Source organism: Pogoniulus pusillus, chromosome 3, assembly GCF_015220805.1.
Source record: "Pogoniulus pusillus isolate bPogPus1 chromosome 3, bPogPus1.pri, whole genome shotgun sequence".
NCBI classification, from domain to species: domain Eukaryota; kingdom Metazoa; phylum Chordata; class Aves; order Piciformes; family Lybiidae; genus Pogoniulus; species Pogoniulus pusillus.
In genome coordinates, this window is record NC_087266.1 from 31,952,153 (window position 1) to 31,979,516 (window position 27,364).

The window sequence follows — 27,364 nt, forward strand, 5'->3', positions numbered from 1 at the left end:
CTAGGCTGGATGTTAGGAGGAAGTTCTTGCTAGAGAGAGTGATTGGGACTGGAATGGACTGCCCAGGGAAGTAGTGGAGTTGCCATCCCTGGAGGTGCTGAATAAAAGCCTGACTGGGGCACTTAGTGCCATGGTCTGGTTAATTGGCCAGGGCTGGGTACTAGGTTGGACTGGATGATCTTGGAGGTCTCTTCCAACCTGCTTGATTCTATGGTCTAGACGGGACAGTTGTATCATTGTGGTGGGCTAGGAACTTCTTTGTGCCCCCCCCCAGGTTAAAATTTACCAGACTAGCTCATATGGATTGGAAATAAAACTAAATTTTACAGCAAAGCTAAAGTTATGAGCTTATTGTCCTGGAGTCCTGTATACCCCCAGATTCCTCTCCCTCTGTGGCTTGAATGGAAAAGCCACTTGTTTCCCACCCCCTCCCCCCCCCCCCGCCCCGCACCTTGCCCTGCAGGCGAGAAGGGGGTGAACAGGGGCCCTTCCAGCATGAGAGGTGCCCCGTGCAGTGCCCGCGCTGGAATCAGACTGGGATTGGCTGTGCCCTTTGTGCCTAAGGAAGTGGTAACTCTGCTCTTTGTCTAGAGAGGGTATAAATACTGGGGGACTTCCCACCTTTGGGGTTCCCGCCTTGGACTTCGTTCCTGCCTGATCATTCATGCCTGCCTGAGACTTCTTCCTCCCGCTCTTGCCTGGCCTGGATACAGAAAGAGCTGCTCCAGAGGATTGCTACAGCCATTAAGGTCTTTGGGCAGACCTGAGTACCTCTAACTACCCTCCTGCAGCTTCTGAAAGAGAGAGGGACAGGCCGCAGGACGAAGTCAGCCTGACCGTGAGTTATTTTGGCTCAGCTTTATTATTAAGTGGGAAATGCTATTAATTAATAGCTAAAGCCTTTTCCAACTTCTGACTTCTGAAATAGTCAGATTATCTATGGCATCCTGTAGATATTCTCAAATGAGCTCAATCTGGTAATTAAAACTAAATTAACTTCTGTATATAGTTTTGGGGGGCGGGCTTTTGGGAAAATAAAATAACTCTATTTTTGTATAAAATTCCTGACTCGGCCACATTAATTCCCTGCCTCCACAACACTTACATACAAAATATAATTACATGTATTTATGATTATATACAATTTAGAAATAACACAGAAATCCAATCTACACTCCCCACGCCAAACAAGAAAAGCCCCAAAGGGGCCAACACCACCCTCTTTCTCCCCAGATGTACAGGGTTAACCCTCCTGCAAGAGTGATCCTGAACCTGACCCTAGGTGGTTTTGATCCCTCCCCAGGGGTGGGTTTGAACACTACCAGGTAATGGTTAGTCCACTCACCCTTCCTGTCTAAGATCCATAAAAGCAGAGGGACTTCTTGTTTGTAGCACTCTCTGCCTGCCTGACAGCATCACCATTCCTGTTTTTCTTGCTACTCTTCGTCTCACCACGGTGCCATCATCACCATGAGGCAGACAAAACCCATTGCTGTCAAATCTAGTTGTACATTTGCATATTTTAGATATTGTTTCCCCTTCCCTACACCTTTGTAACTTCCCCATTTCATATACCTTGTACTTATTGTTAAAGTTTTCTTCTTTCGACTTCCAAATTGCAGTGAGATTATTTATTTGGGTCTGCACACCTTTTCTCTCTCTCCATCTAATTCCTTTCCTTTTGGGAAAGAAGGGGGAAGAGGGTAAGGCATCCTATAAATTGTTATTGTTTCTATCAACTTTATTTGAGTATCTAGGAAATTTAAACTAGAAACTAGACACCAGATAGAAAACAACCACCAAGTCCTGCGTGTTATCTAGTCAGCCATGGTTAGTGGAAGAGATGAGAGAGAGAAATGAAGAGAGCCCGTGCCCAAGAGCCAAGAAGAAAGAATTGCTTATATATCAGCTTTTTATCCCTCTTAGGAAACCAGTGAATGACATGAATTTTATCATTAGTATTCTTTTGCAACCAATGGTCTAATTTAGTTACATCTGCACTGAACTTTCAGGAAAGTACCATTTTCTCTTATTAGAATATTCCAATAAGCCTCAAACTGCTACAATTGCTAAGAAGACTAAGACAGACATTTCAAGCAATGGGTCTGAGATCATTGGCAGCTTGCTCCCTTCTGTTTTCCAACACTTGCTTCGGCTTTCACTGAGAGAAACGTGCCTTAGGAGGATGGATGTTATTCACCCAAGTATTAGTCTTTAGTCTTCTTGCACTAAGCAGTAAAAATATTTTCAATGCTACTTTCATGGAATCATAGAATCATAGAATCAATCAGGTTGGAAGAGACCTCCAAGATCATCCAGGCCAACCTAGCACCCAGCCCTATCCAGTCAACTAGACCATGGCACTAAGTGCCTCTTCCAGTCTTTTCTTGAAGACCCCCAGGGATGGTGCCTCCACCACCTCCCTGGGCAGCCCATTCCAATGGGAAATCACTCTCTCTGTGAAGAACTTCTTCCTAATATCCAGCCTATACCTACCCTGGCACAACTTGAGACTGTGTCCCCTTGTTCTATTGCTGGTTGCCTGGGAGAAGAGGCCACCCCCCACCTGGCTACAATGCCCCTTCAGGTAGTTGTAGACAGTAATAAGATCACCCCTGAGCCTCCTCTTCTCCAGGCTAAACAGGCCCAGCTCCCTCAACCTCTCCTCATAGGATTTGTGCTCCAGGCCCCTCACCAGCTTTGTTGCCCTTCTCTGGACATGTTCCAGCACCTCAACATCTTTCTTGAATTGAGGGGCCCAGAACTGGACACAGTACTCAAGGTGTGGCCTGACCAGTGCTGAGTACAGGGGAAGAATAACCTCCCTTGTCCTGCTGGCCACACAAAAAAATATGGAACGCTTCACGAATTTGCGTGTCATCCTTGCGCAGGGGCCATGCTAATCTTCTCTGTATCGTTCCAATTTTAGTATATGTGCAGCCCAGACCTCAACACACCACTGTTGCCTACTCTACCTCCTGTTATGTATGTTCTTGGTACATTTTAGTCAGATCTGGTCTCACAATTCATTCACTTGTATTTGAGTCTTCCTCCAGTTGATGTGTTTGTATGATAACTGTCTCATTCTTGAAAAACAACAGGCTGACCATGGACTAATCAGCTGTTGTTTCCTGTCTAATTGCAAGTTTTTCTTCCCTGTGGAAAATAAAATATGTTCACAGTGACAAAAACCTTCTTATGTCTCACTGTACCTCACTGAAACATATACAAAGTCTTTCATCTCCTTGTCTATTAAGTAAAGTGTAGCAAAAGCTGGGATCCAAGGGTTGTGAAGTCCAAAACCAAATTCATAAGTAATTTTGAACTATGATAAGCCTAGGGCTTGTCATGTAGTATATTCTTTATTCAATATTAAAAAAAAAAAAAAAAAGAAAAAGGAAAAATATTTCAGCCAAATTTTTCAGCATGAATCACTCACCTTTTCACTCTATCATTATGCAGTGATAGCTCACTTTGAAAATACAGTTTCTTTATTCCTCTTTCAAGAAGAGCAGGAAAACGCTCTCCAATTACTCTCCAAGTTTTTTTCACATCATCCTTGCCCTGGCAGAATATAAACGAGTTGACTTGGAATGTTTCCTGTCTTCCAAGGCTGTGATAACTGAGCTATTTCAAAATGATATACAAAATGTTTCTGATTTGCAAAACAGAATAATGTCAGTCTGGCTCAAAACAAGAATCTGCAATGTCAACATGCTGTAGGGATGTATGAAGAGTTGATAAGAAGAGGTGTGCCTGAAAGAAGTGTGATTTTTTTTTTTCTCTAGCAAAGTAATGACAGGATATTGTTCACTTGCAGAGGCAAGCACAGACTTGCCTAAACACACACACACACACACACACACACACACACACACACACACACATATTTTCTCCTGTGGTTTTTTTGGAGATAGCTTGCCCATTCAAAATCTGCATCTGAGAGACTTGGGGATTTACTTTGTAAAGTATTAATGATATTTTTTCAGATCTGCATCTCTCAATGTGATTTTAATTAAGGGATTGAAATGGCTTTGCCCCCTACATACATGTTTCATAGGCATAGGAAGAAGTGCTGAGTTCCAAACAATAAAGGGAAGGGCTTTTTAGGATACAGAGGGACTTTTTAGGGTCTCTGGGAGTGACAGGAATGGGGGGAATGAAGCAAAGCTGGAGTTGGGGAGATTCAGAGTGGACATGAGGAGGAAGTTGTTCAGCATGAGTGTGGTGAAAGCCTGGAATGAGTTGCCCAGGGAAGTGGTTGAGGCCCCATCCCTGGAGGTGTTTAAGGCCAGGCTGACCTAGGGTAGGGTGTCCCTGCCCGTGGCAACCAACCCTGACTGATTCTATGAAATCCATCTCTATGTTAAGTATCATATCTTAATTTGACCGAATTGCACTTTGTTCAAATGTTACCAATCTTGCTTGTGAGCAATTTGCTCAAGTGTCCAGCAAGTATACGGATAAAATATTAAGAATTTTGGACAGGCCAGGCTTAGTATACCTAAGCTATATTTGATGCTGAGAAGAAATGGTCAAAATAACACGACTGGAATAGAACAGAGGGAAAAAAAACAATGTACCTTTCTAAAAACTGCTATTTTTGTGACCGTATGGGGGATTAAAATGCCACCTCCAAACCTCAAAACAGAAATCATTATAGGAGATACTGAAGGGCCCAAATCTTTCCCTTTGAGGTTTGGATAATGAACTTCAGTATAAAGAAAGATTGTCTGCATAATTGTGGTCTCATAAGACCACAGGAGAAGTCAGACAGGTTTGATTTTGTAGTTTGAAAAATATTCTGTAGTCCACTTCAAGATCTGTCCCTTAGTGGAATCTCAGGAAGCAAAGAAATAAAGTGTTTTATGGAGGAACAACAGCGGGAAGAGGCAAAGCACATATAACAACAAAAATGTGATGGGTGTCCCAGGGGAAACCCTATAAAAATATGTGGAGAGAAGTGGCTTGTAATCCTCAGTTTAAAACAACCCTTTCCCAAGTTTACCATCTGTGGCATCACATTCATGGTGTTTTTCTTTTCTCCCCCCTCCCCCCCTGTAAAACTCCAATGAATGAAGTTTCTTTTTCATTGGTAGATATATGATATCCTTATTCAAGTCATTCAGAAGAGCAGAATGGGGTTGGAATTATTTTTAAAAAATATTATGCAATGTTACCTTTCCAGCTAAAGTGGAAATCATCTGTTACTGTCAAACAGAGTTATTTTACAAGTAATCATTTCAGTGGGATGAGGAGGATAAATGTCTTTTTGGCATTGGCTTGGCAGATATTTAAGCTCTCCACACCTCTGTAGTAGCATTTTATTGGGATTATATATACGAAACATAGCATTTACTGATCCATGGCTGTGGTACGTTGCACTAGAGAGAGATCAGATATGCTCTGGCTATCTCCCAAGTCACAGCAGGCAATCCACTATGCACAGTGTGTGCCCACATGAGTGACTGATAGCTGTGACTTGGTTTCTGAAGGCATTTGTTAGATACAGACTGTGACTAACCATATAGTTTTTACTCCACCATCTAATACATGATTTCAATATGTCTGACAAGAGGCAAAAATGTTTCACTTTCTGCTGTGTCAGGAAAAGATCATGTAGCTGTGAGTGATGGAAGGCAAATGAAATGACAGCTACAGAAACATCTACTAGCATTGATGAAACCAGCAGACAGTTGCTGACTTTGGGCAGTGCTGTAGTGACAATTTGCAGCTCACTGCATTAGCTCCCGGATCTTACTTGGATCATATGAATAACATCAGTAAAAATAAGAAGCAGTGACCAGAAAATAGAGATTTTGGAGAATTTATGGCTTCTTTGGAGCAGCTTTTCCTCTTTGCTGCCAAAGAACTCAAGAATCTTTGATTTCAGAAGCAGCAGCTGGCTTATTTCAAGACTCAAGATGGTGCACTTTGCAAATATTGTGCACTCTTCCTGCCAATTTCACTGTCACTGGCTGTACAGTCTCCAGAATGACTACAAACCTTACCAGTGGGCAATGGGAAAGATACTGCCAAGAGCTTTCCTGGCTGTGAAAAAGGCCAGCATTGCTAGCAAATACAGAGGATTTGGGAAACCTGTCTATGTGATATCTAGTAAGCAACATGAAATTTCCATGCAATTAGAGAAAGAAATAAAATGTCAGACAGCCAAGAAAACTGTTATCACTTATCCTCCCCAGAGCCAAGGTCTTGTCTTCAAGGGACTTAGAGACTCTTGCTGTCACTCTCGTGACAGCAAAGTCCATGCTCCTCTCAGCTTACGTGCAAAGACTGATGAAATCTTCAAGAAAACTTGAAGTTGAGTGTCAGAAACAGAATAGGTGTTTCAATGTCTAAAACTGATCCATTTAAATATGGAACTGACCAATCATCTGGATTTCCATGAAGATCAGCAGCTAGCTTGTGTTCCCAAGTAAAAGCACAGAGGCTCTGAGCTTACAGCACTTTGCTTATTGCATACCCTGTAACTGACACACTGCCTGAGTCTCTTTCTTACAGTTTATGCAGCGTGGCAGGGGAAGGTACAGCAGCTCTCAAACAGCTGAAAAGAAGAGGAAGTGACAGCTTTAATGGAGCTGCAGCAGCAAATGAACACTGATTTCCTAGAAGCCAATACCAGAAGAAAAAATCAGAAGATTCACGACATCATATGTAGTCTAAACTGAGTCAAGTTGATCCAGCATGCCGCAACACTCATCAAGAATTCTCTAGAAACCAGAGATGATATGCATAAGGGTTTCAAAGCAGCAAACTGTGTTGTCTGCATTCAGGAATGAGATTGCTTCAAGTGTAAAACATGCAGCTCTGCTTCACATGTTAACTGAAGATTAATGGTTTTGAAGCCACTTCGCTTGATCTTCCTGAATCTTTTAAGAATCTCATAAAGTGAGAAGACAGAGTATCATTCTTCCAAGCTAAAAGCTTCAAGCAAACATGCAGCGATGGAAGAATATTTCATCATGTCATAGAATCATAGAATGATTTATGTTGGAAGGGACCTCAAAGATCATCCAGTTCCAACCTCCCACCATAGGCAGCGACACCTCCCTCTAGAACAGGTCACTCAAGGCCACATCCAGCCTGGCCTTGAATACTTCCAGGGAGGGAGCATCCACAACCTCCCTGAGCAACCTGTGCCAGTGTCTCACCACTCTAACTGGAAAGAACCCTTTCTTAACATCTAGTTTGAATCTCCTCTCTGCCAGTTTAAACCCATTACCCCTCGTCCTGTCATTACAAGACCTTGTCAGTAGTCCCTCCCCAGCCTTCTTGTAGGAGCCCTTCAGATACTGAAAGGCTACTACAAGGTCTCCTCGAAGCTGCATCTTCTTCAGGCTGAAGAGCCCAAACTTGTAGCCTGTCCTCACAGCAGAGCTGCTGGCAATAGATGATTTGCTGTAGTGTACAACTGTATAGGTCCTTGCAGCAAATCCAGAAGAACCCAGTCTTACAGAAAACATCTTGATGAGATAAAATCCCTAAAAGCTCTGCTAATGAGTTGTATGGTATTTTCCCCAACATTTACAAACACACTTAACAGTTTGGAATTTTCCATAAGTTCCATGTGACTTTTACAGAGAGAGTCACCACAGGCTTTCCCTTGAACTCTTTACAAACTGCTTTTAGAATACAAACCTGTAAAAGGCAAATAAAGGGAAAGCAAACTAGATGTTAGGACTAGATTCTTTACAGTGAGGGTGGTGAGACACTGGCATAGGTTGCCCAGGGAGGCTGTGGTTGCTTCCTCCCTGGAAGTGTTCAAGGCCAGGTTGGATGAGGCTTTGAGCAACCTGTTCTAGTGGGAGGTGACCCTGCCCATGGTAGGTGATTGGAACTGGATGATTTTTGAGGTCCCTTCCAACCTAAACCATTCTATGATTCTAAGACCTTAAAGTTATGACAATCACACCACCAAATACCAATTTCATCTCATTTTTAGGGCTACATATAATTTCCCTTCAGTCAAGAATTAGTGGTAAAATATCGGTTTGTCATAGGTGTTCGTGCAAGAGTGTGACAGGCTGAGATTCTCTTTACTCTTTTTCTAAGAAAGAAGGGCAGTAAAATAATAACATTCTTTCTGTATTGGAGATGAATCCAGAAAGGTTGTATTTACACAGTATCACAGTATCACAGTATCACCAAGGTTGGAAGAGACCTCACAGATCATCAAGTCCAACCCTTTACCACAGTGCCTAAGGCTAGACCATGGCACCAAGTGCCACATCCAACCTTGCCTTGAACTGCCCCAGGGACGACGACTCCACCACCTCCCCAGGCAGCCCATTCCAGTGCCTAATGACTCTCTCAGTGAAGAACTTTCTCCTCACCTCGAGCCGAAATTTCCCCTGGTGCAGCCTGAGGCTGTGTCCTCTTGTTCTGGAGCTGGCCACCTGAGAGAAGAGAGCAACCTCCTCCTGGCCACAACCACCCTTCAGGTAGTTGTAGACAGCAATAAGGTCACCCCTGAGCCTCCTCTTCTCCAGGCTAAACAACCCCAGCTCCCTAAGCCTCTCCTCATAGGGCTTGTGCTCAAGGCCTCTCACCAGCCTCGTCGCCCTTCTCTGGACACGCTCAAGCATCTCAGTGTCCTTCCTAAACTGGGGGGCCCAGAACTGAACGCAGTACTCGAGGTGTGGTCTGACCAGTGCAGAGTACAGGGGCAGAATGACCTCCCTGCTCCTGCTGACCACACCACTCCTGATGCAGGCCAGGATGCCACTGGCTCTCTTGGCCACCTGGGCACACTGCTGGCTCATGTTCAGGCGGGTATCAATCAGTACCCCCAGATCCCTCTCTGTCTGGCTGCTCTCCAGCCACTCCGACCCCAGCCTGTATCTCTGCATGGGGTTGTTGTGGCCAAAGTGCAGCACCCTGCACTTTGAGCTATTGAACCCCATCCCATTGGCCTCTGCCCATTTGTCCAGGCGGTCAAGGTCCCGCTGCAGAGCCCTTCTGCCCTCCAGCTCAGTCACATCTGCCCCCAGCTTAGTGTCATCTGCAAACTTGCTGATGACTGACTCGATGCCCTCATCCAGATCATCTATGAAGATGTTAAAGAGGATGGGGCCCAGCACTGATCCCTGAGGGACACCACTAGTGACTGGCTGCCAGCTGGATGTGGCACCATTCACCACCACTCTCTGGGTCCGGCCATCCAGCCAGTTCCTAATCCAGCACAGAGTGTTACCATCCAAGCCGCGGGCTGACAGCTTAGCCAGCAGTTTGCTGTGGGGGACAGTGTCAAAGGCCTTGCTGAAGTCCAGATAGACCACATCCACAGGCCTCCCCACATCCACCAAGCGGGTCACCTGATCATAGAAGGAGATCAGGTTAGAAAGGCAGGATCTGCCCTTCCTAAACCCATGCTGGCTGGACCTGAGATCTTTGCCATCCCTCAGGTGCGCAGTTATTGGCCCCAAGAGAACCTGCTCCATCAGTTTCCCTGGCACTGAGGTCAGGCTGACGGGTCTGTAGTTCCCAGGTTCCTCCATCCGACCCTTTTTGTGGATGGGGACCACGTTGGCCATTTTCCAGTCTCCTGGGACCTCTCCGGTGAGCCAGGACTGCTGGAAAATGATGGAGAGTGGCTTGGCCAGCTCAGCTGCCAGCTCTCTCAGCACCCTGGGATGGATCCCATCTGGTCCCATGGACTTGTGGGTGTCCAGGTGGCTCAGCAGGTCCTGAACTAATTCCTCATGAATTTCCAGGGGAACACACTGCTCCCCGACCCCATCCCCCAGTTTAAGAGGCCATTTGCCTCCTCCTCCTCTCTCCTTACTGTTGAAAACTGAGGCGAAGAAGGCATTCAGGACCTCTGCCTTTGCTTCATCATCAGTTATAGTGTTCCCCTCCTGGTCCAGTAAGGAGTGGAGGCTCTTCTTGCCCTTCCTTTTAGCATTGATAAATTTATAAAAGTGTTTTTTGTTAACTTTCACGGAAGTGGCCAGCCTAAGTTCTAGCTGAGCCTTAGCCTCTCTAATTTTTCTCCTACATAGTCTGGCTACCTCCTTAAACACATCAGGAGAAGCCTTCCCCTCCTTCCAGAGGCGATACACCCTCTTTTTCTCCCCCACTTCCTTCAGGAGCTCTTTGCTCATCCAGGCTGGTCGCCTCCCCCTGCGGCTCATCTTTCGGCATGTGGGAACTGCCAGTTCCTGTGCCTTCAAGAGCTCCTGTTTAAAGTAAGTCCAACCATCCTGGACCCCTTTGTTCTCAAGAACTGCTGCCCAGGGGACATTGGAAATAAGTTCCTTGAGCAAATTGAAGTTTGCCCTCCTAAAGTCCAAGGTGTAGGTTTTGTTGAAGTGCCTCCCTACCTCCCTGTATATTGAAAACTCCACTAACTCGTGGTCGCTACACCCCAGGCAGCCTCCCACTATCACATCTCCTACCAGCCCTTCTCTGTTGGAGAGCAGCAGGTCAAGCTGAGCTTGACCCCTAGTAGGCTCGTTTAACAGTTGGGTCATGAAGCTGTCCTCCATGCTCTCCAGAAATCTCCTGGACTGCCTCCTCTCTGCTGAATTAAGTTCCCAGCAGATATCTGGCAGGTTAAAGTCACCCACAAGGACAAGATCTGAAGATCTTGAGACAGCCTCCAACTGTTTGTAGAATATCTCATCTGTTCCCTCATCCTGGTTGGGTGGTCTGTAACAGACTCCAACCAGGATGTCAGATTTATTAGTCCTACCTCTGATTTTAATCCACAGGGTCTCTACCCCTTCATCCCTCACTTCTAGCTCAATGGCATGGAGTGACTCTCTAATATACAGGGCCACCCCTCCTCCTCTTCTCCCTTGCCTATCTCTCCTGAAAAGGTTATATCCCTCCAGTATAACAGCCCAGTCATGTCTGTCGTCCCACCAAGTTTCTGAAATGGCAACTACATCGTAGTCCCCCTGGTGGACCAGGACTTCCAATTCCTCCTGTTTGTTACCCAAGCTGCCTGCATTGGTATAGATACACTTCAGCTGGGCTCTCGATTCAATTGTCCTTAGTTTCCTTCCATCTCTCTCCTTCTCAGAGAGAGTAATTTCCTCACCCACCCCCTTCAGACCTAGTTTAAAGCCCGCCTAATGAGCCCTGCCAACTCCATTGCCAGGACTCTCCTGCCCTTCCTAGATAACTGCACCCCATCACGAGCCAGCAGGTCCGGCGCAGTAAAAGTTCCCCCATGGTCAAAGAACCCAAAGTGCCTCCTCTCACACCATCCCTTCAGCCATTTGTTGATATCGTAGGTTCTGCTATTCCTCTCTGTGAACTCCCTTGCCACAGAGGGAACTGAGCAGAACACCACCTGCGCTCCCGCCCCATCTATCAATTTCCCCAGGGCTTTAAATTCCTTTTTAATTGCCCTGGTCCCCTTCTTTTCAATTTCGTCGCTGCCAGCCTGTATTACCAACAAGGGGTAATAATCAGAGGACTGGATTAGGTTAGGGATTCTCCTGGTGATGTCCCTAACCCGGGCACCAGGAAGGGAGCAGACCTCCCTGTGAGACGGGTCGGGACGACAAATGGGTCCCTCTGTCCCCCTCAAGATGGAGTCCCCGACAACTACAACTCTTCTCTTTTTCTTGTTATTTGTGGAGCTAGTCACCACAGTTGGTGGTGACTGCTCCACCCTAGGCAATGTCTCAGTGGGGTGATCCTCATTGCTCTCACCCTCTGTACCCTCTGCATGCAGCGCCTCATACTTGTTGCGCAAGGGCAGAGGAGGAGAAGGAGAGGGCCGGGGATGATTTCCCTTACTTCCACTGACAGGGATCTGCACCCATCCCTCACTGTTTCCAGGGGCAGATTCCTTAGCAGGGGGGATCTGCAGAGCCTGCACCCACAGATCCAGCTCCCTTTCATTCTCCCTTATTGACCTGAGCCTGGACACTTCGTCCTTCAGCTCAGCCACTTCATCTTTCAATTCCGCCACCAAGGTGAGAAGGAAGTTCACCTGCTCACACCTGGTGCAGTTGTTCTCCCCCTCCCCTTCAGCAGCAAGCGAGAGGCTGTAGCACTCCCTGCATCCAGTGGCCTGGACTCCTGTGCTTTCCCAGGTCACATCAGTCTGTGTGCACACGCTCCTCCTGCCCTTTGTAGCACGAGTGACAGGCATAGTGCACAGAGATACTGACAGTCAGAAAAAAAAAAAAAAAAAAAAAAAAAAATCTCCCAGCCGCAGGCAGGCCCGCAGAGCTTTTCACTCTCTCGGCTCGGCAGCCAAAATGGCGGCCGGCGCGGCACGCGGCGGGATTTTAAATCTCCCGCGGCTGACGTCACCAGCCCCGTCACAGTCTCACGCTGTATCGCGAGACCACAGCCCAGCCGTCCCCTCTGCTTACCTTATCGTGTCTCAGAACCACGGAGAGCAGCAGAACGGAGCAGCAAAACTGAACCCGGCAGCAACCCCCGCGGAGCTTTTCACTCTCTCGGCTCGGCAGCCAAAATGGCGCTCGGCAGCCAAAATGTGCAGGAAAAGACGCGTGTTGTGGAGGCAGGAATTAATGTGTGGCCAAGTTGGGAAATTTATACAAAAACAGTTATTTTATTTTCCCAAAAACCCACCCCCAAAACTATATATACAAAGATTAATTTAGTTTAATTAGCAGATTCAGGTGCATGAGAATTACCTACAGGGATACCATCAATAATCTGACTATTTTGGAAGTCAGAAGTTGGAAAAGGCTTTAGCTATTAAATTATAGTGTTTTTCTTACTAATAAATTGAGCCAAAATAACTCACTATCAGGCTGACTTGCTCGTGGTCTGCCTCTGTCGTTCACCTTTCAGCAGCTATCCGGTGGGTCATTAAGGCTCGTTAGGCTTACAAAGGAGTCAACAGGAAAGCAGTTCTTTGAAGATCTCTTTGCATCCAAGGCGAGGGCAGAGTGGGGGAGCTCTCAGGCAAGCACGAGCGTCCAAGCAGGGACAAAATCCAAGGCGGGAACCCCCAAAGGCGGGAAGACCCCAATATTTATAACCTTGATAGACAAAGGGCAGAGTTACCGCACCTTAGGCGCAAAAGCGCACAGCCAATCCCAGCCTGATTCCAGCGCGGTAACTCACGGGGCACTCCTCGTGCGGGCAGGACCCCTTTGCTGCAGGGCAGGCGAGGGGGGGGGAGGGAAACCAGGCGGCTTTCCCTCTCCCCTGAGGTCTGGGCAGGAGAGGAATTTAGGGGCACAGGACTCCAGGACAACACGGCATACATAAATCCTTAACACCTAATACAGATACAGGATACATGAGAATTCCCCCAAAACCTTCCCCCAGCCAAACTTAAAAACACCAGTAACCCAAGTGCTCATTTTCTCCCATCCCCCATTATCTCCCATTAGGCCCCAAAGAGGTCAGATTCACTGTGGTTGCCGGTGGTCTTGAAGGCCATGGCCTACCACAGGGTCCTTCTACACAGTGAGTTAGTTACCAGATAAAGATCCCTCCACAGAGTTGGAGAGGCAGGGAGAAAAGAGAAGTGAATTGACCTTGCTGCTTACTTTTAAAGTGTTTCCAGCATTATGGGATTGAATAACATAATTACAATATCCAGAGGCAATCAGTCTGTCCCCTGGGGTAGATCTTGGTCTCTGTAGTTTTCTAGGGAGTCTGGGATAACCTGGAATCCCTCAAACCACAACTCAGTTTTTAAAAGGGTTTTGGTGTTGGTCATCCTGTGAGCTCCTTCTCACATTAGATGATTAGTGACTGTAGTGGTAGGCCTGATAGGCCCAAAACAGTCCTATACATATCCTGGCTTGACCAGGCATGTTTTTCTGCTCCATGGGAGAAGCAACCATGGAAAGGAAACAAAAGTACCTGGAGCCACTAAGACTAAGGACTCTGGCCTGCCCAAACTTCTCTTAGTACTGTGGTAAACAAGGTATAGACACTTAGTTTGTGCCTGCCTTGTGCAAGGCCTATGCTTTTCCCAAATTTGAGTAAAGCAAGCCTATAGCTTTGCCTAACATGGTATGGTTTGGCTAACTGCCATTCTGATTGGCTATTCTGTGTCCAAAGGACAATTATCTCAGCTCACATTGATAAAAGAGAAAACACAAGTAAATGCAGTGTGCTCTGCCATGCTCTGCCATTGTGTTCATGCCTGCTGTTGCCTGCTGCCACTGCTTACTGCCTTATTGTTTGCCTGGAAACTCCTCTGTTGCGAGTTTACAAGGAACAGACTCTAAATGCCTCCATGCAATCAGCCTGCATAGACAGTGTGACATTGTGCTGAGAATGCACAACGCAAGGCATCCTGCCTGCACCTGAAAGTCTCCTGCTAAGATGAGAAGTCCTGGAGATACACAGATGGTCCAGAGGAGCCAGGAGACAAGGTCAGAGATTGTCTGCCCCCTTTCCCCAGAAGTCTGGGAAGAATCAAGTCTCAGCAGCCGACAAGACAGAGTTCCCTGAAAGCATTTGGGTACCATCTGGGTCTGTGGCTAGCACCCACGAGTCAACTAATAATAATAATATTGTGAATAAACATTTAAAGTCTCGTTGTAATTCTCCATTGCCTTCTGCCATAAGCAGAGGAGCTCCTTGAGCCCATCTAGTGGGCAAGTGGTGCATTGACTGCAAGTGGCATTGGACCGCAGGAATCTTCTCTTCCAGTTCAATTAATGTTTATATATTTTGGTGGCTATTACTTGATCTAGATATTATCTGTAAAAATGTTTCCATTACCATGCAAGAACCTGAATATTACTAAAATTAGTGGTCAGGGGTGGTGAGAGTTCTGAATATAAAAATTAATAAACAGTATCAACTTTGGAAAATAATTAATTTCACATTAATTAATTTCCCCTTTGTAACAGTGACTTGAGCGGTCTAAAACACCTGACAATTGGGAAGCATAAGAAGAAACTGGAGATAATGTGAAGATCTCATACAGGACATTTAATGAGGTGATAAGGCAGTGTGTGTAAGAGTGGACACAGAGATCCCAGCGTGTCACAGTGGAATTAGTCTCAGTGCCTTGAAATTTATGTGTATAAGGACCAGTTTCTTACAGGAAAATCTATTGTGCAGGGTCTGACAGCCAGAGAAAGGTAAGGCTGCCACTGCTCCATGTTCCAAAGTCCAACCCTTGCCAAGGTAGAAGATATATTCCCAGCAGGCACTTGCACACAGAGCACATGAACATGTCACCACTCACACAGATCACAGACAGGTCACACAAAGACAAGCACCATCAATGTCCCCATCTGCTCCCATCTCCATATAGACAAGATGAAGGTTCACTAGTGATAACATATTTATGTACTTTTGTACAAGTGGTTCCCTCTAGCAACTCTGTCCAGGCATTCATGCTACTCAGTAACTCCCCTCTGGATCCTGGTCTCCCCACTTGCTGGCAGACCCACTCTAATGGGTTAGGAACCTCCCCACCACACTACTTGAAATTACTCAGACAGCTTGGAAGATGAAGCTGTATTTACAGCACTACACAATTTACAAGCATATATACAAGTATTTACCATTCTATACAAGTTAGAAGTAATACAGAACTCCTGATTCCCTCCTGGACAGAGCAAACTGCCCAGAAGGGCTCAAGGTTAAACCGTATTTCTGCTTCATCCTCCTTCTATCTCGGAAACCCACACATAAACAGCTGATGTGGTTAATTGCTGAAGTTAGAGGTGACGTGCCAGAACAGGTCAGGGTTAGAAGAAAATTATTAGATCAAGAGACACAGAGTCCAGACAGAGAGAAGTGAATGGAACAATGTCCCAGGAGAAAGTGTCCCAACATTATTTATGTTTTGACTTTTCACCCCACTTAGCAAACCAGTGAATGATATAGACATCATCATTATTTAATTTTCACAACCAATGAGCAAATCTCTCATTAAAATATTCCAATTAGCCTCAAACCAGCTCACTACTCTCTTAGCTGAAAAGGCATTCTGGTTTGTTGCTTCCAGGTGAATGAAGTGTATCAAAGTGATGGGGTCCACAGAATCACAGGGTGCATTGAGTTAGAAGAAACCTCTAAAGGTCATGTAGTTCAACCCTCCTGAAGCAAGCAGGGATGCCCACAACTAGATCATGTTGCTCAGAGCCCCATCAAGACTGGCCTTGCATGTCTCCAGGGGTGGGGTTTCAGTCATCTCCCTAGGCAACATGTTCCAGTGTTCCAACACTCTCAGAGTAAAGAACTTCTTCCTAGTGTCCAATTAGCCCTTCTCTGGTGTAAAATCATTGTCCCTTATCCTTTGGCTACAGGCCCTTGTAAACAGTTACTCCTCAACTTTCTTATAGCCCCCCTTCATGTACTGGAAGGCTGCTGTAAGACCTCCCTGGAGCCACCTTTTTTCCAGACTGAACAGTCCCAGATCTCTCAGCCTGTCTTTGTAGGTGTCTTGGTTCTAATTTAAATTCCCAGAGACTAAAATATATTTGATAGAACCAATAACAATTTTATAGAGTGCCCTTCCCTCTCCCCTCTTCTTTCCCAAAAGAAAGGAATTAGACGTAGAGAGAGGAAAAGGTAAACACACCCAAATAAATAATCTCACTCTGATTTGGAAGTTAAAAAGAAGAAAAGTTTAACAATAAATTAAAAAGGTGTCTGAGGTAGGAAAGTTACAAAGGTATAGGGAAGGGAAAACAAATACAAAATGTGTAAATACAACCTGATTTTGAGGATACCATCGTGGGTGATGGCCACAGGGTAAAACAAAGAACAGGATCGCGATGCTGGTAAGCAGGGAGGCAGGGAGCACAGAAAGCAAGAGAAAACAGGAAGTCCCCCTGCTTTTATAGACCTTTTATAGAGGAAAGGGGAGTGGGCTAACCATGAATCACCTGGTGGCGTTCAGACCTACCCCTGGGGTGGGTCAAGACCACCTAGGGTCAGGTTCAAGGTTACTCCCCCTGGAGGTATAACCCTGTACATTCCACCTCTTGGTCAGACCATTTCCACCTTCCTGCAAACAGTCTCCTTTTCCAAAGATAGGAAAATGTGTCCATGTATTAAGAGTTCTTAAGTCCTTATTAGTCCCCAGCTGTATCCCAAGGCAATGTGCTTCTCCGGTGCAGGTTGGTGAGGTGAGGTCCTGTCCTGCAGGACTGGAACATGGAGGAAGAATCATGGAAAGAGGAACAGTTTGTGCTAGTTTGAAGCAAGCTGGAATGTTTTGGTAACAGAACAAGATAACGGGCAGTGAAATGAAAAACAATTGTGTCTACTTCTCTCACAGTCACGCTGAGAGCTCTGGGAAGAAGAAAGTCTTATTCTCCATTTTTTTTCTCACTCTTGCTTTTGCCTTAGACCTGGTCACATCTCATTAACCCTGCTCCTACTAACCTTGCTCCCTAACCTCTTGGCTGCACCTCTCTTCTTCCTGAGAACTGGGGTAAGGTTGAGAGGGCCGGGGGGAGGTGTTGGGGTGGTTTGAGAGCCACTCCTGGGGACTCAGGTTTCTGGGAGGGGAGTTGTGCTTTTATATTGTTTATCCTTTGTATATTTCTGTATATAATTGTATATAACTGTATATATTGTAAATAGCTGCTTGTAAATTCTGCTAGCTGTAAATAAATTGCTTCATCTATATTCCCAGAGGCCGTCTGAGTTAGCTGGGGCAAATACAAAGTGTGGGAGGGGCGGGGTAACCCCCAAACCATCACATTTTTAATTGGCGCCCAACGTGGGGCTAGAGATTTCAGTGAGTGGAAATTAGCTCTGGGAATTAAGATGAAGCTAATCAAGCAGCTATTGTATTTGGTTGGTGCATTGCTCTGGTCTGGTTTTGTTTTCTTGGTATTTAGTTGGTTAAAAGGTCAAATTGTTGCTTATTTCATTGATCTGGCTTATAATAAGGCTAAAGCTAAGGTTTCAGATATGTTCTGGAGCTGGGGTGATTTTATTCTTGGTTATGCTGGTTTTAATATCTCTGAGAATATTACCAAGGACATTACAGGAGCTCTGGTCAATAATATGACAATCAATGGAAATTCTGCTTTAAATATGGCTCTAATGAGAGTTATTCAGCCTAAGACAGGAATTCCAACTGTTTGTTTAGGTACATGCTCGTGTAAAACTGTTTTTCTTCTCACAATTTTTAATATTTGCCTCATGATTTTAATATTCATATTAATTTTGGCATTATTGGTGAAAAATTCAAAACCAGTTTCTGTAAGAACTAGGAAAAATTCTGTGTCTCAGAAGCAGTCTCTTTCACAGCAAAACAAGGGAACACAGTTATCGGCTTCCCCCTTGCCAGCCTCTGCCCCTCCTTCTCCAAGTGCTGGGAACACAGCCAATGTTCCCGCCACTAACGTAAACAATGATAACAAAAACAAAAACAAAAACTCGCAGAGTTCGGCAGGAGCCTCAGGAGCACAGGCAGGTACCCAAAATCAGAATGTTCCTAGCAAAAATGAAAACAAGTCAGGGTTGGCAGGCATCCCAGGAGGACAGGCAAATAATCCCACTAATGTTAACAATCCTACTAGTGCTAGTAACGCTAGCCCAGTCAGTCCAAATCCTAATGACACCAGCTCAGCCAATTCGAAACCCCAGCCAGCAGACCAGAACCAAAATCCTCCTGTTAAAAGCAAGGCAGACTTGAACTCACAAGCTCCAGGTCAGACCCCTAAGGATACAAATGCTCCAAGTCAGACCTCCAATAATTCAAATGCTCCAGGTCAGACCCCTAAGGATACAAACCCTCCAAGTCAGACTCCTAAAGATTCAAATCCTCCAGCAGACACATCCAAGTCTGTTGCTGCTCAGGCCCTTCTGGCACCTGCTAAGGCAAAAGCTAAGACAAAGAGTGATTCGCAGGAGGATGTAAGACAGGGGACCTCTGGTGATCAGCAGCAAGAGGAGGAGGAGGAGGCAGTTAGTCTGCGAGACCTTGTAGATGTGCTGAGACAACAATACTCAAGTGAGAGGAGTGCTGTGAGGTTAGCTGCCAAGAGAGAGGATGGTTCCAATGAGTTTAGGAATGCTATGAGGAAGATTGTGTTAGGCCAGGCACCACCAGAACAACAGGAGGAAGAGGAGGAAGATGACATCCAGGGTTCCAAGGATCCACTCAGAGAGGTCAGGGAAGTTAGGAAGGAATACACAAGGGAATCAGGTGAGCCAATCCTAAGCTGGTTAGTGAGATGCCGTGGCATTGGTGCTAATGCTCTGCAGGTAGGAGACAAGTCTGCCAAGCAGCTGGGACCACTCACTAAGGAGAGTGGAGTGGACAAACACCTGGCAAGTCCTCTTGGTAGGGTTAGCTTGTGGACACGCCTCCTGTTGGCTGTGGCTATGAGATATCCTTCCCGAGATGATTTGCCATGGGCTGCCAAGAAGTGGAACACCGTTGAGCAAGGAATTAAGCTTCTGAAGGAGTTTGCTGTGAAGGAAGTGCTTTATGGAGATCATGGCACTCATGAGCCTGACGATATTCCTTTGGGAACAGGTCTCACGAAGAAGCTGATTAAGCTTGCTCCTGCATCCTATGCTAACATCTTGGCCAGCAAGTTCCTAGCAAGGAGTGATAATGGAAGATCTTTCACTGTTGGTGAATTCACTGACCAGCTCAGGCAGATAGAGGATAGCTTGTCACATTCTGGTATAATCTGTGCCATAAAGACTATGACTACAGAGATGAAGGATAGTATTGAGAATGGCATTAGAAATGGCATGAAAGAACTGAAGGAGGATCTCAAAAACATTACCAATCTGGTAAAGGATACCATTCCTGCATCATCTGAATGGGTGCATGTTTCTGCAATCAGGAACAGACGCCCACCTCCTGCAAGGCAATTCCAGCCCAGGAGGAGACAAATTCCACCCAGACAGCAGCAATCATGTGCGTCACTGTGGATACTTCTGCGTGACACATACGGTGAGAACATGAACAAATGGGATGGTAAACCTACTTCAGCTCTTTCAAAGAGGGTCAGGGATCTGCAGAGTGGCAGAAACAGAGGCAATAATGCCAGGAAAGTAGCTGTCACTTCTTCAGCTCCTGAGGGCAACTGCAATTGTTCCAACAGTTGCAGTTCCTCTCACAACAACACCAATCATTGTGTACACCCTACATGCCATGTTCAGCATTAGGGGTGCCCTGCCTCCAGCCAGGAGGAGGAAAGGGATAGTGGAGAGAACCGAATCTATTGGAATGTATTCATTAGGTGGCCTGGCAGTTCAAGAGTTCGGAAATACAGGGCTTTAGTTGACACAGGTGCTCAGTGTACTTTATTGCCATCTAATTGCAAAGGGACAGAGTCCATATCTATCTTTGGAATCACTGGTGGATCTCAAGAGTTAACTAAGATACAGGCTGAGATCAGTTTAACTGGTAAAGAGTGGAAGAAACATACTATTGTAACTGGTCCTGATGCGCCTTGCATTCTGGGAATTGACTTTTTGAGACAAGGCTGTTTCAAAGATCCTAAGGGTCACAAATGGGCTTTTGGAATAGCATCTGTAGAGATTGAGGATGATAAATTGAAATTGTCTATTAGACCTGAACTTTCTGATGAATCTGCAGTTGTGGGACATCATGACATAGAGGACCTGGAAGTGCCAATTGCAACTCAAACTGTTCATCATAGACAGTACAGAACTAACCGTGACTCTTTGTTGCCCATTCATCAGCTGATTCGTCAACTGGAGAGTCAGGCTGTCATCGAGAAAGCTCATTCACCTTTCAACAGTCCCATCTGGCCTGTGCGTAAACCTACGGGCGACTGGAGACTGACAGTTGACTTTCGTGCCCTCAACGAGGTGACGCCACCCATGAGTGCAGCTGTGCCGGACATGCTGGAACTCCAGTACGAGCTGGAATCGAAGGAGGCTAAGTGGTATGCAACTATAGACATTGCTAATGCTTTCTTCTCTATTCCCATAGCAAAGGAGTGCAGGCCTCAGTTTGCATTCACCTGGAGAGGAATCCAGTACCAGTTCAATCGTTTGCCTCAGGGGTGGAAACACAGCTCAACCATCTGTCACTCAGTCATCCACAATGCACTGGAGAAAGGTAAAGCTCCAGAGCACATCCAGTACATCGACGACATCATTGTGTGGGGCCAAATTGCTGAGGAAGTCTTCGAGAAAGGTAACAAAATCATTGACATTCTGTTGCAAGCAGGTTTTGCCATTAAGAGAGACAAGGTCAAAGGACCTGCCAGAGAAATTCAGTTTCTGGGAGTGCGGTGGCAGGATGGTCGCCGTTACATTCCTCAGGATGTGATCAACAAAGTCTCTACCATGGCAGTTCCCACCAGTAAGAAGGACACACTTTCTTTTCTTGGTGTGGTGGGATTTTGGAGACTACACATTCCTGGTTTCAGTCAGATTGTCAAACCTCTGCATGATGTGACTCGTAAGAGAAACAATTTCGAGTGGGGACCTGAACAACAAGCAGCCTTTGATCAGATTAAGCGAGAAGTAGTCCATGCAGTGGGCTTGGGTCCTGTGAGATCTGGTCCAGACATTAAAAACATTCTGTACACGGCTGCCAGTGACAATGGTCCAACTTGGAGTCTTTGGCAGAGAGCTCCAAATGAGACACGTGGTCGTCCACTTGGTTTCTGGGGACGTTGTTACAGAGGTTCAGAGACAAATTACACTGCAACAGAGAAAGAGATTCTAGCAGCCTATGAAGGAGTGAAAGCAGCTTCTGAAGTGATTGGAACTGAGTCACAATTGCTTTCAGCTCCTAGACTGCCAGTTCTTAACTGGATGTTCAAAGGCAAAGGTTCATCACCACATCATGCCACAGATGCAACCTGGTCTAAATGGATGGCTTTGATAACCCAACGAGCACGAATGGGTAATCTTGACTGACCTGGTCTGGTGGAGGTGATCACCAACTGGCCGGAAGGCACAGACTGTTCCATACCTCCAGAGGAGAAAATAACTCGTGCTGAGGAAGCTCCTCCCTATGGTGATCTCTCTGATCAGGAAAAGAACTATGCTTTGTTCACAGACGGTTCCTGTCGTCTTGTTGGGAACAAGCGAAGATGGAAGTCAGCAGTGTGGAGTCCAACCAGGAGAGTTACCGAAACGAAAGATGGAGAAGGAGAATCCAGTCAGTTCGCTGAGGTAAAAGCTGTTCAACTTGCTCTTGATGTGGCTGAACGTGAGAATTGGCCTATCCTTTACCTCTACACCGACTCGTGGATGGTAGCCAATGCTCTATGGGGTTGGCTAAAGGACTGGAAGAAGAATGGTTGGCAGAGGAAAGGAAAGCCTATCTGGTGTGCTGATCTATGGCAGGACATTGATGCACGGCTGGAGAAAACTCCAGTGAAGGTGCGGCACGTAGATGTACACATGCCTAAGAGCAGAGCCAATGAGGAACATCACCACAACCAGAAGGCAGATCAAGCTGCTAAGATTGCTCAAGTTGATACCAACTCTGAACTTGACATTGACCTTGATTGGAAACATCGAGGTGAGTTGTTCTTAGCTCGGTGGGCCCATGACTCATCTGGACATCAAGGCAGAGATGGAACATACCGATGGGCTCGTGATAGGTCAATTGACTTGTCCATGGACGCTATCACCCAAGTCATCTATGACTGTGACATTTGTGCTGCTATTAAGCAGGCTAAGCGAATCAAGCCCTTATGGTATGGTGATAGGTGGTCAAAGTACAAGTATGGTGAAGCCTGGCAGATTGACTACATCACTTTACCTCGATCTCGTTCTGGCAAGTAGTATGTGCTAACGATGGTAGAAGCCAGTACTGGATGGCTGGAAACCTATCCAGTTCCACATGCTACTGCACGTAACACCATTGTTGGTTTGGAGAGACAGATCTTGTGGAGACATGGAACTCCAGAGAGAATCGAGTCAGACAATGGTACTCATTTCAAGAATAATCTTGTGAAAAACTGGGCCAAAGAGCATGGTATTGAATGGATCTATCACATACCCTACTATGCACCAGCTTCAGGGAAGATTGAACGCTACAACGGTTTGCTGAAAACCACCCTAAAAGCCATGGGGGGTGGAACTCTGAAAAACTGGGACAAACATTTAGCAGAAGCTACCTGGTTGGTAAATAGTAGAGGTTCAGTAAACAGAGCAGGACCTGCACAATCAGATTTGGTCCAAACAGTAGACGGTGATAAAGTTCCTGTTGTACGTGAAAAGAATCTGTTAGGGAAAACTGTTTGGGTATTTTCTCCTTCGGGCGAAGGGAAACCTGTCCGAGGGGTGGTTTCTGCTGAAGGTCCTGGTCATACATACTGGGTAATGCAGGAGAATGGTGAAATCCAGTGTATTCCACAGAGAAATTTAACCTTAGCTGAGAGAGTTTAAATTCAAGCTGTTAGGAGTTTTCTGTTCTAGGTAACATCGGCGCCCAACACTGAGAGAATCTACGATAGAATCTACAGTACGTGAGCACGAACCCAACATCACCTGGGAGTCCCTGTTCTGAGCTTTTGAATCACCTACATCTGATTGAAGTGTGAACTGAACTTGTATATATTGTTTTAGTGTAAATATTGGTTTAGATTAGATTGGAAAATTCTCAGCGATACTCTGAGCGAAGTAGACAGGGGTGGATTGTGCTAGTTTGAAGCAAGCTGGAATGTTTTGGTAACAGAACAAGATAACGGGCAGTGAAATGAAAAACAATTGTGTCTACTTCTCTCACAGTCACGCTGAGAGCTCTGGGAAGAAGAAAGTCTTATTCTCCATTTTTTTTCTCACTCTTGCTTTTGCCTTAGACCTGGTCACATCTCATTAACCCTGCTCCTACTAACCTTGCTCCCTAACCTCTTGGCTGCACCTCTCTTCTTCCTGAGAACTGGGGTAAGGTTGAGAGGGCCGGGGGGAGGTGTTGGGGTGGTTTGAGAGCCCCTCCTGGGGACTCAGGTTTCTGGGAGGGGAGTTGTGCTTTTGTATTGTTTATCCTTTGTATATTTCTGTATATAATTGTATATAACTGTATATATTGTAAATAGCTGCTTGTAAATTCTGCTAGCTGTAAATAAATTGCTTCATCTATATTCCCAGAGGCCGTCTGAGTTAGCTGGGGCAAATACAAAGTGTGGGAGGGCGGGGTAACCCCCAAACCATCACACAGTTCTTGTGAGAAACTCAGGAAAAAGTCTTTTCCCTCTGGAAGGAAAACATCAGGAACAGTCTTTCTCTGTGGAGCATCAGGGAAAACAGGTGCAGGGTTCTGTTGTATGCCTTGTTGTGATGATGTAGAACTTCTCGGGATCACTGTTTGTGTGGTGTAGGTTCTGTTGGATGCCATGTTGTGACACGATGATGTAGCATTCCTCTGTATTGCTGTTTGTTTGGTGTGGATTCTGTTAGACGTGTTGTGGTGAGGGTGTAACTAGAAAAATAACTTATAACCACTTACAAACCATAATACAATTATTATACAACTATGATACAAGATTACATGGAACCAGCTCTGAGATTTAGTCCTTTTCAGCTAGAGTGAGGTTTCTCTGTGGAACACACTCGATAGTACCAGTTTCAAGCATTACCCAGTATGTGTGACCAGGACCCTCTGCAGATACCACCCCTTTGATAGGTTTGCCCCCAGAAGCAGGAGCAACCCACACATTTTCCCCAGTAGATTCCTCTCACAGACCACAGGAACTCCATCTCCCTCAACTATGGGCAGTAGGGCAGACTGAGCAGGACCAGCTCTGTTCACTGACCCCCTGCTGTTCACCAGCCAGGTGGCTTCTGCTGGGTGTTTCTCCCAGTTTTTGAAAGTTCCACCTCCCATAGCTTGGAGGGTGGTTTTCAGCAAGCCTTTGTGATGCTCAATCTTTCCTGCAGCTATCCTGTGGGTAGTATGGGATGTGGTAAACCCTTTAGATGCCATGTTCTTTTGCCCAGTTGCTTATGAGGTGGTTCTTGAAATGGGTCCCATTGTCTGACTCAATTCTCTCTGGGGTACCGTGTCTCCACAGGATGTGGCTCTGCAGACCCAGAATGGTGTTACAGGCAGTAGCATGAGGTACTGTGTAGGTTTCCAGCCACTTCGTGCTTCCCTCCACCATGGTTAACACACACTGCTTGCCACTGCGAGACCGAGACAGAGTGATGTAATCAATCTGCCAGGCCTCCCCATACCTGTACTTTGACCACTGCCCCCCGTACCACAAAGGCTTCATGCGCTTAGCTTGCTTTATGGTGGCACAGATGCCACAGTCATGGATAACCTGAGCTATGGCATCCATGGGTATGTCCATGGACCTGTCATGGGCCCACTGGTATGTAGCATCTCTTCCTTGGTGGCCAGAAGAGCCATGAGCCCACCAAGCTAGGAACAGTTCACCTTTGTGTTTCCAGTTCAGGTCTATTTGGGAGATGTGGGCAGCCAAGTCAGCTTGGTGGTTGTGCTGTTGTTCCTCAGTGGCTCTGTTCTTGGGAATGTGATTTTAACTGGCAGTTTGTCCAGGCATGCAGAAATGTCTTTCCAGAGGTCAGCAGCCCAAATAGACTTCCCCTTTCTCTGCCAGTCATTTCTCTTCCAGTCCTTCAGCCACCCCCATAAGGCGTTTGCTACCATCCATGAGTCAGTTCAGATGTAGAGCACAGGCCACTGTTCTAGTTCTGCAAGGTCTAGGGCCAGCTGGATGGCTTTTACCTCAGCAAATTGGCTGGATTCGCTTTCTCCATCTCTTGCCTCTGCAACAATACATGTAGGGTTCCAGACGGCAGCCTTCCATCTTCGCTTGCTGCCTACAAGGTGGAAGATCCATCTGTGAACAGAACATATGCCTTTTCCTCATCTGTAAGGTCACTGTATGGGGGAGCTTACTTGGCAGAGGTCACTGCTTTCTCTTCTGCTTGTTTTCCAAAGTCAGTGCCCTCTGGCCAGTTGGTGATGACTTCCACAATGTCAGGGCACTCGAGGGTCCCCATTCTAGCTCTCTGAGTTATCAGAGCCATCCACTTACTCCAAGTGGCATCTGTGGCATCTGTTCCCCTTAAACATCCAAGTCAGGACTGGAAGCCTTGGAGCTAAAAGGAGTGGTGACTCCGTCCCAGTCACCTCAGAAGCAGCTCTAAGTCCCTCATAGGCAGCTAGGATTTCCTTCTCTGTGGGGGTATAATTGGCCTCTGAACCTTTGTACCTCTTGCTCCAGAACCCGAGTGGGCGGCCTCGTGTTTCATCAGGAGCCTCCTGCCATAAGCTCCAGCTAGGACCATTCTCACCGGCTGCTGTGTAGAGAATGTTCTTAATCTCTGGGCCGGTTTGAACTGGTCCCAAGGCCATGGCATGGACCACCTCTCGTTTGATTTGGTTGAATGCCACCTGCTGTTCAGGTCCCCACCCAAAGTTATTTCTCTTTCTTGTAATGTCAAAGAGGGGTTTCACAATTTGACTGTACCCTGGAATGTGCATCTTCCAAAAGCCCACAAACCCCAGGAAGGATTGTGTCTCCTTCTGGTTAGTGGGTTCAACCATAGTGGCCACTTTATTCACCACATCCATAGGGATATGGCTTCAGCCATCCTGCCAGAGAACTCCCAGAAACTGGATTTCACAGAATCATAAAATCATAGAATCAACCAGGTTGGAAGAGACCTCCAAGATCATCCAGTCCAACCTAGCACCCAGCCCTATCCAATCATCTAGACCATGGCACTAAATGCCTCATCCAGTCTTTTCTTAAACACCTCCAGGGATGGTGACTCCACCACCTCCATGGGCAAGCCCTTTCACTTTGCTGGCAAAACCAGCATCCAAAAGGATATTAATGATCTTCTCACCCTTCTCAAAGACCTCCTCTGCTGTCTCACCCCATACAATGATGTCATCAATTAATTGCAGGTGTTCAGGAGCTCCACCCCTCTCTAGTGTGGTCTGGATGATGGTGTGGCAGATTGTAGGGCTGTGCTTCCACCCTCGAGGTAGTCTGTTCCAGTGCTACTGGACTCCTCCCTAGGTGAAAGCAAACTGAGGCCTACATTCTTCTGCAATGGAGATGGAGAAAAAGGCATTAGCAATGTCAGCTGTTGCATACCATTTGGCCTCCTTCATTTCCAGTTCATGCTGCAGCTCCAACATATCAGACACGGCTGCGCTGATTGGAGGAGTGTCGCGGATGGGGTTTCTCAGTGCCTATGCCCGGTTTGGCAGAGGGGAGAAATTAACTAATGTGAGAGGATATTTATGAAATTATGTATATTTATTAACTTCCAATATTTCAACTCTCGCCACCCCCAACCACTAAACTTTAATATTACAGGGTTCTTTACACCGTTATGGAGACATTCTAGGATATATATCTACAGAACTTATTAATAACTAGCAACCATTCAAACATTCAAACAACAGAGAGAGAGAGTTTCCCCGTGGCTCAATGCCGCCTGAGGTCTTGTACTGTTCGCCCAGCAAAGCTGAGCT

The 27,364-nt window shown here is 46.1% G+C and overlaps 1 protein-coding gene and 1 non-coding gene across 2 annotated transcripts; both read right to left on the minus strand.

Annotated features, from left to right (window-relative positions):
- Positions 1-2,380: 2,380 nt before the first annotated feature.
- Positions 2,381-26,163, minus strand: LOC135188538 (uncharacterized; the record flags this gene model as incomplete). The annotated part of the gene is given in 4 exon segments (XM_064168027.1): positions 2,381-2,753; positions 2,755-2,909; positions 25,598-25,692; positions 26,088-26,163. Coding segments are annotated over 4 exon segments (699 nt in total), but the record flags the coding sequence as incomplete, so codon positions are not given.
- Positions 2,847-2,957, minus strand: LOC135174053 (U6 spliceosomal RNA). Its single transcript, XR_010301697.1, has one exon. It is a non-coding gene; the product is annotated as a U6 spliceosomal RNA (small nuclear RNA).
- Positions 26,164-27,364: the final 1,201 nt, after the last annotated feature.